The sequence below is a fragment of the Salmo salar genome, chromosome ssa15, assembly GCF_905237065.1.
Source record: "Salmo salar chromosome ssa15, Ssal_v3.1, whole genome shotgun sequence".
Taxonomy (NCBI): Eukaryota; Metazoa; Chordata; class Actinopteri; order Salmoniformes; family Salmonidae; genus Salmo; species Salmo salar.
The window spans coordinates 70,695,804-70,708,635 of NC_059456.1; the positions used below are offsets into that span (position 1 = coordinate 70,695,804).

At 42.6% G+C, this 12,832-nt stretch overlaps 1 protein-coding gene across 1 annotated transcript in view; it reads right to left on the reverse strand.

Moving 5' to 3' along the window:
- Positions 1–5,229: 5,229 nt before the first annotated feature.
- espn (espin) overlaps positions 5,230–12,832 on the reverse strand; it is a 103,434-nt gene continuing 95,831 nt past the window's right edge. The window contains exon 12 of the mRNA XM_045696094.1: positions 5,230–7,983. Within this exon, the coding sequence (XP_045552050.1) occupies positions 5,839–7,983 (2,145 nt within the window). The 3' untranslated portion in view covers positions 5,230–5,838. The remainder of the gene's footprint in view (positions 7,984–12,832) is intronic.

The window sequence follows — 12,832 nt, forward strand, 5'->3', positions numbered from 1 at the left end:
CGCTCGGTTTGGCCCTGTTGTATGAATAACAAGGTCACAATAAGCAGTCTGTTTAGCTATCAATACACTCCTTGCCATGTTTGGAATGACACAGAGTACAAGGAGTAGCATGTAAGCACAAAACAGGTTCTGAATTTCAGGCCAGATCACAATCAGACCTAGATCAAAAACAAAAAGTTACATTGAAGTATTTGAGCTGTTCTTGAATTAGCTGGGAGTTTGGGACTATTCCATTGTACCAAATCAAGCACAGCTCAAGTATTTGACACAGGTCTGGTAACAATGGATACTTTCGGTACTTCTGGTAACTACCTGGTAAACCAACGTTACGGTGTAATTTATAAATACATACCAGGTAAATAGACTTATGCCTCATGGATGTTTTAACTATATCTTTAATGCATGTATGGTATTTCATGGAGCAGCATTGATGTGTTAGTGAACTAACTCTGATCAAAAATCAGCAATGATGTGAAACCAAAAATGCCATATGGCATCAATGATAATAACAAATGTTTTTTTCTTACCTTTTTTGCTCCCTGCCCGACCCGGAGAAGATAAGCACAATGGGGAATTTAAGTAATTACAGTATTAATCCATGGCATTCAAAATGTTACATTACTTAATGACTACAGGAAAGAATGCATAGCGGTTACAGTAGGTAGCTAGCTATATACTCTAAAACATTTCAGGATCTACATGACTTGCAAATTTTAGAATCAACCCACCCAACTGAACTTGAGGTGGGGAAAAGACAGAAAAAAGAAATAAAGCATTAACCAGACAGACATAAACAACCAGAAAAATTGACAGAAGTGAGGACAAATCAGAGAGCAGAGTGACAGTGGAGACCCCGAGGGCTCCTGATTGGAGGAATGGGACGGGTAGCGCCGTCTCTCACTCACTTCTCTTCATCAAGCTTTTTCTTCATGATGTCCCTCCGCCACGCTGGCATGGATGCCAGGCGCGCCGCCTCCTCGTCCACCTGCAGAGGACCAAACACACAGGAGCCAACATCTGTCACAATGGGGCCCCACTGTTAACACTGTCCCTGCCCGTCTCGAACTCCACTACTACAGTCATCCCTTTAGCCTCCCAGGAACTGAGACTTTCCCATCCTTTCTTGTTTCTATGATGTAGCTCACAAAGGTGACACACCTGATGGGATTAAGCATAAATTAGATTAAGCATCAACTTCATCTCCAGCACCACCCCAACATCAACATATGTGAAAATGGCACATTTCTATGTATTGTAGTAAAACAAGATACAGGAAGATAAGTATTTCCAATTATGTTGGTGTGCATCATGGGATTTTAACCAATTATGAATAGGCATTGCCTACTAATTAATTGGATGATGATGTCATTGGAAACACTTATCTTCCCCTATCTTTTTTACTACAAAACATAGAAACGTGCCATTTTCACATACATTGATGTTGAAGTGGTGCTGGAGATGAATATTGTATAGAGCAGACCAGGCTTCGAATACTATTTGAAATAATTTCAAATGTATTATCTGGGCTTGATTGAGCTTGCCTGGTGCAAGGTAACCAATAGAGTAGTTGCAAAACTGCAAACCCCGCCCATCTGGCACTCCAGACAGGATAAAGCATTTTCAAATAGTATTTGAACCCAGGTCTAGTATAAAGACCCTATCAGCCAGGCTGCGGCATAGAGAGACACATTTTTAATCGACTGAAACCCAGTTCATTGCAGACAGGTTGTGGACCGTGCACGCACACAGAGGCGTGTGCACACACTACCTGAAACTTGACCGACTCCCCTCTTTCAGGTCGTAATTGGAGGCGGGGCTGAGGAGCCATCTTGGATTTCTAATATTTACATAGCTACAGATCTATTACACCACACCCCCACATACCATTTCACTGGCCCTAGCCAACAGTATCCTGGTAAGCTTATCTCTACACATTGCATGTTTAATGATTCCCCAGGGAATTATAACATTGGGGGGGGGGGTCATTTGATAGACATGCAAGGAAAGTAAGACAAAGCCAGTTTAATGTTACCAATACAACAGGAGAGCATCCATTCTAGATTGACATGGTTGGATACTAATTGGTTGGATATACATCAGAATAGGCGTTCAGCGCGCAATATCGGCTTGCATCCATTCAAACATGCATACCTTGAGGAGTAACAATAACTATTGCTGTTTAGGGGATGCAAGGAAATTCCTCTAATTACATAAAAAATATATATTGTCATATTTAACTTGCAACGGTCATCAAAATTGTTAAACTGTTTTGAAAAAGAATTATAATAAATGCAACAGTTGGCGAATGGATGAAGTTACTCGTAACGTTAGCGGGGAAAAACGACAGGCACAATATAAACTCAACATGTAAAGTGTTGGTCCCCTGTTTCATGAGCTGAAATAACAGATCCCAGAAACGTCCCATATGCACAAATAACTTATTTCTCTCCAATTTTGTGCACAAATTTGTTTACATCCCTGTTAGTGAGCATTTCTCCTTTGCCAAGATAATCCATCCACCTGAGAGGTGTGTCATATCATGAAGCTGATTAAACATCATGCTCATTACACATGTGCACCTTGTGCTGGGGACAATAAAAGAACACTATAAAATGTGCAGTTTTGTCACACAGCACAATGCCACAGATGTCTCAAGTTTTGAGGGAGTGTGCAATTTGCATGCAGACTGCAGAAATATCCACCAGAGCTGTTGCCAGAGAATTGAATGTTCATTTCGCTACTATAAACTCCATTGTTGTTTTATAGCATTTGGCAGTACGTCCAACCGGCCTCACAACTGCAGACAACGTGTAACCATGCCAGCCCAGGACCTCCACATCCGGATTATTCACCTGCGGGATCGTCTGAGACCAGCCACCTGGACAGCTGATGAAACTGAGTTTGCACAACCAAAGAATTTCTGCACAAACTATCAGATACAGTCTCAGTGACGCTCATATGCGTGCTCGTCTTCCTCACCAGGGTCTTGGCCTGACTGCAGTTCGGCGTCGTAACAGACTTCAGTGGGCCAATGCTTACCTTCGATAGCCACTGGCATGCTGGAGAAGTGTGCTCTTCATGGATAAATCCCGGTTTCAATTCTACCGGGCAGATGGCAGACAGCATGAACGGCGTCACGTCGGTGATAAGTTTGCAGATGTCAATGTTGTGAACAGAGTGCCCCATGGTGGGGTTATGGTATGGGCAGGCATAAGCTACGTACAACGAACACAATTGCATTTTATCGATGGCAATTTGAATGCACAGAGATATCGTGACGAGATCCTGAGGCCCATTATCATGCCATTAATCCGCTGCCATCACCTCATGTTGCGTTTAGATTTTTGTTCTGTGTAAATTGACAATCATTCTGTTCAAATTAATAATCAATATTTGGCTGGGGTGCCGGTGTTTGCGTTTATAAATTGCCTTAGATAATAGTCTGTTGGGTTTCCGGACATCTACCCTCAATCTCAACCATGTCTCCAGTCTACAATCTTGACTCCATCCTGTACTCAAATCTATGTATAGACCTATCGCTATGGTTACCACGAGACGAGAGTGCCTCCCACCTCGGATTGATTGGCTTAAAGTAGATCAGAAGTCGTCCACTGTAAGGAGTAACCTCCTTGTAGCTTCAGTATAAGCCACCTCTCACTAGCATGACAGCAGGTGACAGTAAGAGGGTTACTAGCCCAGGGGGGCGGAATTTAATCTGGACGAAGAGAAAACGCTATGATAAAATGTGTCTTTGCTGCCATGGCTGTCTGTCGCAGTAGAGGAATAAATGTTGGTTGACGAATGTAGAAATACCCACATCGACTGGCTCCCTTGTTGTGCATACTGGTGTAGTACTCCAGTATGGCAAAAGGAAGCACTAGTTTTTTTTTAAGCGCACTATACTCTTACTCAATTTAGGCTCATTGGACGGATCAAATGATACTAGGCTAACTGGGAACGGGGAGCTTTGCATGACCTTTTAAAAGGCAGTAGAGAACCAATCATGAACAGGCTCTACAGGGGATTCTTGAAAAGTATGTTTTATGTTTCAGGCAGAAAGATTAGACCGTTGATCATTAATGACAAAAGCAAGTAAATGTTTGGGGGTAATTAAGGAGGGTGCTACATGTAGGTGCTACACATCGATCAGATAGATATGTTTTGTGTAGAAAATACATGGTCCTTTGTCATGTAAAAAAAACGGAATTATAGCCGCTCTGCACATTACATTTCAATTTGGAACGTTTGGAATATTGTACCCCACTGAATAATACCCTGAAGTGGTCAGCTTTTTGTCACCTCATGAATCTGACTTTGACCTGCTCCTAAACAAAGCATACAAATGTCAAACAAATCAAACAAAAACTTACTTACTCAAACTTTATTGATAGGAACTAATTATGTAACAAATGAGATTTGTTTTTCCAGAAACACACATCTAAATGCAAAACAGTTTGAATAATAAATCATGAAAAAGTATAAACTGTAATATCTACATAAAAGTGTGAAGATATACTGTATATATTCTTACTCTACCCAATGCATCATCAGCAATCTGAAGGATTTAAGAATGAAAATTAAATCGGCTGACCAAATCGTTTTCTGGTATATCAGCATGTGAAAGTGTGGATGCAAAACAATACCGTAACAAAAGCATAATTCATACAAACCCTGCTATCATCAACATGCTCCTCACTGAAAGGTGTGCAATGTATACATCCCGATAAGGTCACAGGCTGGGGTAAAAAGATAGCATTGGAGCCATTGAGTAACACTTAAACCTAACACTGGAGACCTACTGTACTTTCCTTGCCTTTGAGCTCATGCAACAACTAGTGCGTCAAGCATTATGTGTGAAACTTGAGGACAAGGAATATATGGCCCTGATCTGGTTATCAATTTGTAGAGCTAAAGTGATCATAATTCTTGAATATGACGCTATTATTCATAATCAATAATTATATATGCAAGAGTAGAGCTTGATAGTCAATTGTAACTGTAGAGTTTTAAAGGAATATTTGTCAACTCTATATAATGAGGCCAACCTACTGTATGTGTGTCTGCTTAATGATAGCATAGTGTATCTCATGTAGAAGTTTAACTAATAACTAATAAAGGCGAAACAGCATACACCCTAAAAATGCACTAGTATAAATATCATTAGAATGACACTCGAGCATACCAAGGGTGCAGTTTCTTGGGGAGGGGGGGGGCAGGGGGCACCTTGCCCAACTCTTCTCTACATTATGACATAAAAAAACTACATTATTCCTGTTTGATAAAATTATGTTACATACAGTAGGTTGCATTATGTCCAAATGGACTTGCTTAAGTATAACATGTTATATTACGTTTGAAAAACCACCTCACACACTACATTCTCCAACTTTAGGGCCTGTCTTTGGATATCAAAGAACTACTCTAGCAAACCAATAACAGATAAGAAACTTTAATAAAATATATTTGTTCCAAAGACTAATTAGAATTCAGGGAGTCATTGCTGGTAGCACATTTAGAGCACTCCCTCTTCTACTGTATCATTACATCTGATAGTTTTTTGCATATCAGTGGTTGACAAGACAAAGTGATTTGACTGCCGGACATCCAATCACAGGCTGGATGCTCCTTTCCTTACTGAAACCATGTCACAGTTCCTTGTGTTATCTGAGGCCTCAAGGCTAAAACACAGATTAGCTCTCTCCCTAGCATGTTCCACATAGGAGGTTAGTTTCCTTGACACTTTCCCTCGTGTCTTTGTTGCCTGCTTTGTCCAAGCATGTTTAGCCTAACACTTTTGTGTAAAGACTATTCCACATATCTTCTGCTTATCTCTGATGGTCAGATATCAAACAGTTCAGCTTCCTTTTCCTTCCAGAAGGCAAAGCTGCGCTCAATGTATCTGCTGATCTCCTCATTGCTGAACTCTTTCAGTTCGTAGATCAGTTTGATTGAGTCTTCAATGGGCTCTTCTCTGTGCGGAGGTTCATATACGGGTGTGACTATGGTGACTTGAAGTGGAGCAGGTGCAATGTCCTGCGTCACACACTTCCCTACACTCTGTACTGTGGTCTCAGTTGTCACAACCTGGTCTACTGAGTCTTGCAAAGCCTCCTGAACAGTATCCTGCCCAGTTGTCTGCGCTGAATCCTGCACAGAAGTCTGAACTGTGTCTTTTGGAACACTCTCTTGTGCTACACTTTCAGGCTTCACGGCATCCTGAATAGGCCCATTCGTTGGACTCGGCTCAGAAGTGTTCACATCTGCCTGAACAGTGTCCTCCACAGTGTCCTTCACTGCACTCTGCTCTGCATGGTTAATGCAGTCCTGAGAAGTAAGCTGGACACTATCCTGTACAGCATTCGAAGGCAAATACATGTTTGGTTCTGGGGCAGGCAACAGCTCCTGGACTGGCACTACCGACACCTCAGGAGCAATTGAAAGTAGCGAGGCGGTCATCATTCCTCCCCCGTCCGCAGAATCACCAAAGTATTTTTGCTTAATGTCTTCAAAGCTGTCCGCCCAGTCCCGCTTCCCTTGCTCAATCTCCTCCATGACCTCACGGTGGAACTGGCGAATCAGCTCCCAGCTGTAGCTTCCGAGGCGGTCGAACATCTCGTAGCACAGTAGGTGGCGGAACTTCCGCTCACTGCGCGACATGCTCATCTCTAGGAGTTGGAAGTAGCCCAGCATAAAGAGGTCTAGGGTCAGGGTCTCGTAGCTGACCGGTGCTCCATTAACGTGTGGCAGGAAATGCTCCGGCCAGTAGATCATCTGGGCCCGACTGAGCCGGCGGATCTGGCGAGTGGGCACCTGGCTCATGATGGTCCTCCAGTGGCCAATCAGGTTCCCTACCACTTGCCTGGACTTCATGAATAGGAGTGTTTTGTCATCCTCACTCGGTGTGTCTCCTTCCAGATCAGCGGTGAACCGGTTATATTCATCCAGACCCACCCTTAGACTTCCCTGTTTGCCTGTGTACTTTGGCCTGTAGGACTCTGAGAGGGTGTACTTTCTCCAGTGTTCCAGGAACAAGAAGACGATCCGCTCCTTCCTCATCTCAATGCACTCTTGGACGTAGCTCATGTCCGTCTGCACCTCCAGGCTCCGGGTCAGCTGCTCGTGGTTCAGTATAGGGTCTGTAGACAGAACCTGGTTGAACTGATCAGACTGAGGGATCACATCAGAAGACTGGTATGTAAGAGGAGCATGAGATGGCATGATTAGAGGTTCCTCCACCAGCGGCAGAGATTCCTGGACTGGAGAAAGGTCTCCATTGTCAGGGGACTGGAGGACCTCTGCAGGGGAACATGGGACCTCATCCTCCTGAATCGGCTCGGGGCGATAACTGGACTCGCTCACCACAGGGAGGGACCTCTTGCGCTTGTACACCCGGTTCGTTTTGTCGTCAGCAAACTGGAACTGGTTTTGAATCTCATAGTTGGCCTTCAGGTTCTTCACAGAGACGCCACACTGCTTGATCTCCTTCTCCACCTCCTCCCTAGTGGAGAACGACTGGGATCGTCCGATGACCCCAGTGGCAATGGACCCTGCTGGGGTCATCTGGCCCATCCTATTGTTACTCCCTTCCTCCTGAGCATATCCGGGAGATATCAAATCCAAGATGTCTATCGTCTTGCCTCCCAGGGTGGCCAGGAGAATAGCCATGCTCTTGAGCAGCGTTGAGATTTTGCTGCACCAGGCTGGTAGATCTTCCGCTTGCCCGTGAACTTGCTTGGGGTTGATGTAGAAGTGCTCCTGGTTGAGGGCGGCAGACACGGGAAGAAGTTGTTGAAGCTCTCGCTCCAACTCTTCCAGTTCCTTTTCCACCTCCGTCACCTTGTGCATGACCTGCAGGTTCTCGATTTGCTTCTCAATGCGGATGAGGTCATCCTCCATCATCAGCTCTCCAAAGGGGCCCAGGATGGCATTGTGGACATGAGAGTAGTGCCACTCCTGAGGCTGGTAGTGTCCACAGGCCGCAAACTAGATTAGAGTTCAAGGGACAGCAAAGAACAACAGAAAAGAGGGGGGAAGGGGGAAGTTCCTTCAGCTTGCACTTCCTGGTGTACTGTTAACACACGGCGCATGTTCATACTTCCTCGTCACACAGGATTTACATGGATTTAGTGGTGCAATGGCACTGCCTCAGTACAAGCTTCATAACTCCTAGATTAGCTGAGAGTCAGGGCACAGGCTACTCCTTTATGAAAGCAGGGTGGAAAAATCCTCTGAGCACAACTGCTGGCTGAATATGGTTGGGTGTATGGGTTCACTTTATTTGGAGGTCTGCTTTTAAACTGCTTATAATTCATTATTTAATAGTTTATTATATACTATTATAACGTTTGTAAATCATTCAATATCATTTGTATATGTATAAATAAATAATGATGGAGAGGATCAGGCTTATGCATGTATCTGGTTAACAAAATATGCAATTAATATTTATAAGCAGTTTATAAGCAGACCTTGAAATAGAATGTTCAAGTTTTATGTCATGATGAAAAAAGTTCCCTTTCTGTTTTGATCACTGGGGCAAATTAATTATACTCCTAGTTAGTATTTCATTATAATTGTGTGTGAACAGGGTTGTTTTATAAATCCCTATTGGTTTTATAGGGAGTTTTAATAGGCTTATCCATAGTAAAAAAGAAACCCAGAGAAGCATCCTCAAAGAAGTAGATAACATGGAGTGTATGGATGGACATGGAGCTAGTGTGAATAGGCCTTGCATCACACCACTGAATCAGCATGTAACGACTTAGAGCTGCACTGCTCCATCTCCGAGTACTAGCCACACTGTGAAGCCATCAGCCAGATCCTACTGCATGTCAGGCTTTTAAACGGGCTAGAACTGGAATGGGCACCGTAGCCTGTAAGTATCCATTTCACCGCACTCTGCAGGGCCTGGGTTCAGCACAAAAGTCAAGTAAAATAAAAAAAAATGCATGCATTTGTTGTGACCCATGAACTCAATATATCAAAGCAGGATATACAGTATCTGCATGGCCTGATGGAAGGGTGACAAACAATCAGATTCAGCATCATTTAGATTGTACTTATACATTTGGAAATGGTTACATCAGCATACTATGTATGAGTTCTTCATCGACTTAAAAATAATGAAGGCATCTGTCACTATATTAGTACATTAGTCAATGCCCACCATCTTGGATGGAACAGGTACTGACTTAAGTATCTGAAATCATATTTAACGTTCCAGTCAAAACAAAGCAATCTGATAGTGATATGTTTAAATAAAATATAGATTATATAAATGAACAAACACCTACAGTGCCAGTCAAAAGTTTGGACACACCTTCTCATTCAAGGGTATTTCTTTATTTTGACTATTTTCTACATTGTAGAAGAATAATAGTGAAGACATCAAGACTATGAAATAACCCATATGGAATCATGTAGTAACCAAAAAAGTGTTCAACAAATCAAAATATATTTTAGAATCTTCAAAGTAGCCAACCTTTGCCTTGATGACAGCTTTGCACACTCTTGGCATTCTCTCAACCAGCTTCATAAGGAATGCTTTTCCAACAGTCTTGACTTCACTCTGCGATTCAACTCATCCCAAACCATCTCAATTGGGTTGAGGTCAGGTGATTGTGGAGGCCAAGTCATCTGATACAGCACTCCATCCCTCTCCTTCTTGGTCAAATAGCCCTTACACAGCCTTGAGGTGTTTTGGGTCATTGTCCTGTTGAAAAACAAATGCTAGTCCCACTAAGAGCAAACCAGATGGGATGGCGTATCGCTGCAGAATGCTGTGGTAGCCATTCTGTTTAAGAATTTCTTGAATTCTAAATAAATCACAGTGTCATTAGCAAAGCACCCCCACACCATCACACCTCCTCCATTCATGGTGGGAACCACACATGCAGAGATCATCCGTTCACCTACTCTGCGTCTCACAAAGACACAGCGGTTGTAACCAAAAATCTAAAATTTGGACTCATCAGACAGACCAAAAGGACAGATTTCCACCGGTCCAATGTCCATTGCTCGTGTTTCTTGGTCCAAGCAAGTCTCTTCTTATTATTGGTGTACTTTAGTACTGGTTTCTTTGCAGTAATTCGACCATGAAGGCCTGATTCAGGCAGTCTCCTCTGAACAGTTGATGTTGAGATGTGTCTGTTACTTGAACTCTATGAAGCATTTATTTGGCCTGCAATTTCTGAGGCTGGTAACTTATCCTCTGCAGCAGAGGTAACTCTGGGTCTTCCTTTCCTGTAGCAGTCCTCATGAGACCCAGTTTCATCATAGCGCTTTAAGGTTTTTGCGACTGCACTTGAAGAAACTTTAAAAGTTCTTGAAATTTTCCAGATTGACTGACCTTCATGTCTTGATGGGCTGTCGTTTTTCTTTGCTTATTTGAGCTATTATTGCCATAATATGGACTTGTTCTTTTACCAAATAGGGCTATCTTCTGTCTACCTCCCCTACCTTGTCACAACACAACTGACTGGCTCAAACGCATTAAGAAGGAAATAAATTCCACAAATTAACTTTTAACAACAACAGCCACACCTGTTAATTGAAATGCATTCCAGGTGACTACCTCAAGGAGATGGTTGAGAGAATTCCAAGAGCGTGCAAAGCTGTCATCAAGGCAAAGGGTGGCTACTTTGAAGAATCTCAAACATAAAATATATTTTGATTTGTTTAACACTTTTTTGGCTACTACATGATTCTATATGTGTTATTTCATAGTGATGTTTTCACTATTATTCTACAATGTAGAAAATAGTAAAAATAAAGAAAAACTAGAATGAGTAGGTGTGTCCAAACTTTTGACTGGTATTGTTAGTTCTAAAAGAGGGACAAGAGCAAAGAATCCCTCAAACTGCTCTAGGGACATTCACCATGGGGAATACATGCACAGTTCTAACATGTCAATCAATTATTCATGTTTTTAATTGTATTATGATAAAACGGCTGCCATTGTGAAGAATCATTTATGTTCAAGCTCCCACAGGTACTAGTACCAAGCAGCCAGGCAGACCAGAGACTTCGACTACACATACTAACGTATTGACCCATAACAAGACTTAAAACATAACCTCTGAAAAGGATTGCTGTTCATCTAATCACAAAACATGTAAAATGCCTTCGGAAAGAATTCAGACCCCTTGACTTTTTAAGTTACAGCCTTATTCTAACATGGAATAAATAAAAATAAGTCCTCAGCAATCTACACACAATACCCCATATTGACAAAGCGAAAACAATTTTTTAGACTTAAAAAAAAAAACAGAAATACCTTATTTACATAAGCATGAGACTCGAAATTGAGCTCATGTGCATCCTGTTTCCATTGATCATCCTTGAGATGTTTCTACAACTTGACTGAAGTCCATCTTTGGTAAATTCAATTGATTGGACATGATTTGGAAAGGCATACACCTGGCTATATAAGGTCCCACAGTTGACAGTGCATGTCAGAGCAAAAACCAAGCCATGAGGTCGAAGGAATTGTCCGTACAGCTCCGAGACAGGATTGTGTCGCAGCACAGATCTGGCAAAGGGTACCCAAAAAATGTCTGCAGCATTGAAGGTCCCCAAGAACACAGTGGCCTCCATCATTCTTAAATGGAAGAAGTTTGGAACCACCAAAACTCTTCCTAGAGCTGGCCGCCCGACCAAACTGAGCAATCGGTAGAGAAGGGCCTTGGTCAGCGAGGTGACCAAGAACCCGATGATCACTCTGACAGAGCTCTAGAGTTCCTCTGTGGAGATGGGAGAACCTTGTAGAAGGACAACCATCTCTGCAGCACTCCACCAAAACAGGCCTTTATGGTAGAGTGGCCAGACGGAAGCCACTCCTCAGTAAAGGCACATGACAGCCCGCTTGGAGTTTGCCAAAAGGCACCTAAAGACTCACCGACCATGAGAGAGAAGATTGGTCTGATGAAACCAAGATTTAACTCTTTGGCCTGAATGCCAAGCGTCACGTCTGGAGAAAACCTGGCAACATCGCTACAGTGAAGCATGGTGGTGGCAGCATCATGCTGTGGGGTTGTTTTTCAGCAGAAGGGACTGGGAGACTAGTCAGGATCGAGGCAAAGATGAACGGAGCAAAGTACAGCAATATCCTTGATGAAAACCTGCTCCAGAGCGCTCAGGACCTCAGAATGGGGCAAAGGTTCACCTTCCAACAGGACAATGACCCTAAGCACACATCCAAGACAAGGCTGGAGTGGCTTGGGGACAACTCTCTGAATGTCCTTGAGTGGCCCAGCCAGAGCCCAGACTTGATCCCGATCTAACAGCTCTGGAGAGACCTGAAAATAGCTGTGCAGCAACGCTCCGCATCCAACCTGACAGAGCTTGAGGGGATCTGCAGAGAAGAATGGGAGAAACTCCCCAAATACAGGTGTGTCAAGCTTGTAGCGTCATACCCAAGAAGACTCAAGGATGTAATCGCTTCAACAAAGTACTGAGTAAAGGGTCTGAATACTTATGTATATGTAATGTATATGTAATATTTCCGTTTTTTATTTGTAACACATTTGCAAACATTTTTAAAAACCTGTTTTTGCTTTGTCGTTATGGGGTATTATGTGTAGATTGATGAGAGGAAATAAAAAATAAAATAAACATTAGAATAAGGCTTTAACGTAACAAAATATGAAAAATGTCAAGGAGTTTGAATACTTTCCGAAGGCACTGTATATTAAAACTTAAAAGTAATGACTGAAAGTAGACTGCTCGTGTAGAAGTCCTCAAACCATCTGACTACAACCTGCCTACTTCTAAACAGATTATAAAATGAACAATGAATTCAGATTATAAACTCAACCATGAGATACTGCAACAC